The following is a 1,712-nucleotide window of genomic DNA, read 5'->3' on the forward strand; positions in this document are numbered from 1 at the left end:
CAAAGTTTAAAGTAAAAATAGCCTTAGCATAAAAGGCTAAATGTAATCAATCAATTGATTAATCAATTAATTGATAGAAGGAATCATGTTCCATCAAAGTTTAAAGTAAAAATAGCCTTAGCATAAAAGGCTAAATGTAATCAATCAATTGATTAATTAATTAACTGATAGAAGGAATCATGTTCCCTGAAATGACCAGTGAGGTTCAAATTAAAATTAGCATAAAAGGCTAAATATGATGCATGATCCACCTCTGCTTGTTCTGCTGCTTTCCACACATACAGTTTATCCTCACATTTAGAGATCAACACATAGTGACGTCATCAGACGGACATGCACAAATAGCCTTGATCTTTATTCTGAAGTAAAACATAAGAAGCTGCAGGTCAGATTTCTGTCCAGGAAGCAGCCAGACAGAAACATCTGCTACAGGTTTGCTCCTCAGCTGTTTCTCGGGTTCTCGTCTGGGTCGTTCTCGCGATAATTTCGGTATTTCCCGCTGGCACCACCTTGCGTTCATTCCGGTAATCCTCTGGCTCTGGGTGTCAGCTGATCCTCCTCTGCTGGAGGAAAACATTGGTGCTCGCTGGGAGAAACATGGCGGCAGAGATCCACTCCAGGCCCCAGGCGGCTCGGCCGGTCCTCCTCAACAAGATCGAGGGACACTCGGACACCGTCAACGCGGCCGTTTTGATACCGAAGGAGGACGGAGTGATCACGGTCAGCGAGGACAGGTAAACCCGGCAGGCTCCAGCTAGCCGCAGCTAGCGGGCTCGGTCTATTTACTGGTCCTCATGTTGATACCAGGTGAGGGTGGGAGCAGCCCTCCCAACCTGTCCCCTGTCTGTCCCTGTGGGGAACACAGATGGTCAAACTGGGGACAATGTCTCCTCCTTCCTCCACAGCTAGCCAGCATCTTTACTGGGAAAATGTTCTCAGCTGTTTATTATTTATTGGTTCCAGATGCACAATATTTATATTGTAAAATCAGACCAGTGTTTTATTTGTTTATTTTATTAACTCACTTATGCTGTTTTTTAATAAACACTTTTCTAAGGTACACAATGTTTTTGCTCCTGAAAACCCCAGAATTTCCCCATTGAGGGTCATTAAAGGGATTTTCTGTTCTTTTCTATTCTAAGCTATTTTTCTACGGATCTCTACTGGTTCCTCCTAGTTCTGGTCTATAGGGCTGCAGTTAGTTAATCGGCACCTGAATGCATCACGTTCCCTGCCCCCTTCAGGTGCCGTCAGTTAAACTGGTTCTTTTTCTATACCTTCAGAACCATCCGGGTGTGGCTGAAAAGGGACAGCGGTCAGTACTGGCCCAGCATCTTCCACACAGTGTCCTGTAAGTATGGCCGCCATGTGACCCCTAGTGGCCCCGCATTGGACGCTAACCCGCCATCATTTCTGCCCCCAAGCGCCGTGTTCCAGCATGTCCTACCATCATGACAGCAGGCGCATCTTCATAGGCCAGGACAACGGGGCGGTGGTGGTGAGTGAGCTCCTTCTCTGCTGGGGGGGGGTCGGTTGGTTCGGTCTGATTTGGTTGTTTTATTCTCGCTGCAGGAGTTTCTCATCTCTGAAGATTTCAACAAGATGAACCACGTTAAAACCTACCCAGGTGAGGACAGGTGGGGGACGTCCTGCTGGACCTGGGGGACAGGTGGGGGATGTCCTGCTGGACCTGGGGGACAGGTGGGGGATGT

The 1,712-nt window shown here is 47.6% G+C and overlaps 1 protein-coding gene across 1 annotated transcript in view; it reads left to right on the forward strand.

Moving 5' to 3' along the window:
* Positions 1 to 530: 530 nt before the first annotated feature.
* The window catches only part of LOC107103796 (WD repeat and FYVE domain-containing protein 1-like), an 8,209-nt gene continuing 7,027 nt past the window's right edge, over positions 531 to 1,712 (forward strand). The window contains 5 exon segments of the mRNA XM_015403623.1: positions 531 to 734; positions 1,284 to 1,351; positions 1,425 to 1,498; positions 1,573 to 1,627; positions 1,630 to 1,701. Coding sequence (XP_015259109.1) covers positions 598 to 734; positions 1,284 to 1,351; positions 1,425 to 1,498; positions 1,573 to 1,627; positions 1,630 to 1,701 — 406 coding nt within the window. The 5' untranslated portion in view covers positions 531 to 597.

The sequence above is a fragment of the Cyprinodon variegatus genome, unplaced genomic scaffold (genome assembly GCF_000732505.1).
Source record: "Cyprinodon variegatus isolate N-32 unplaced genomic scaffold, C_variegatus-1.0 Scaffold1529, whole genome shotgun sequence".
Lineage (NCBI taxonomy): Eukaryota > Metazoa > Chordata > Actinopteri > Cyprinodontiformes > Cyprinodontidae > Cyprinodon > Cyprinodon variegatus.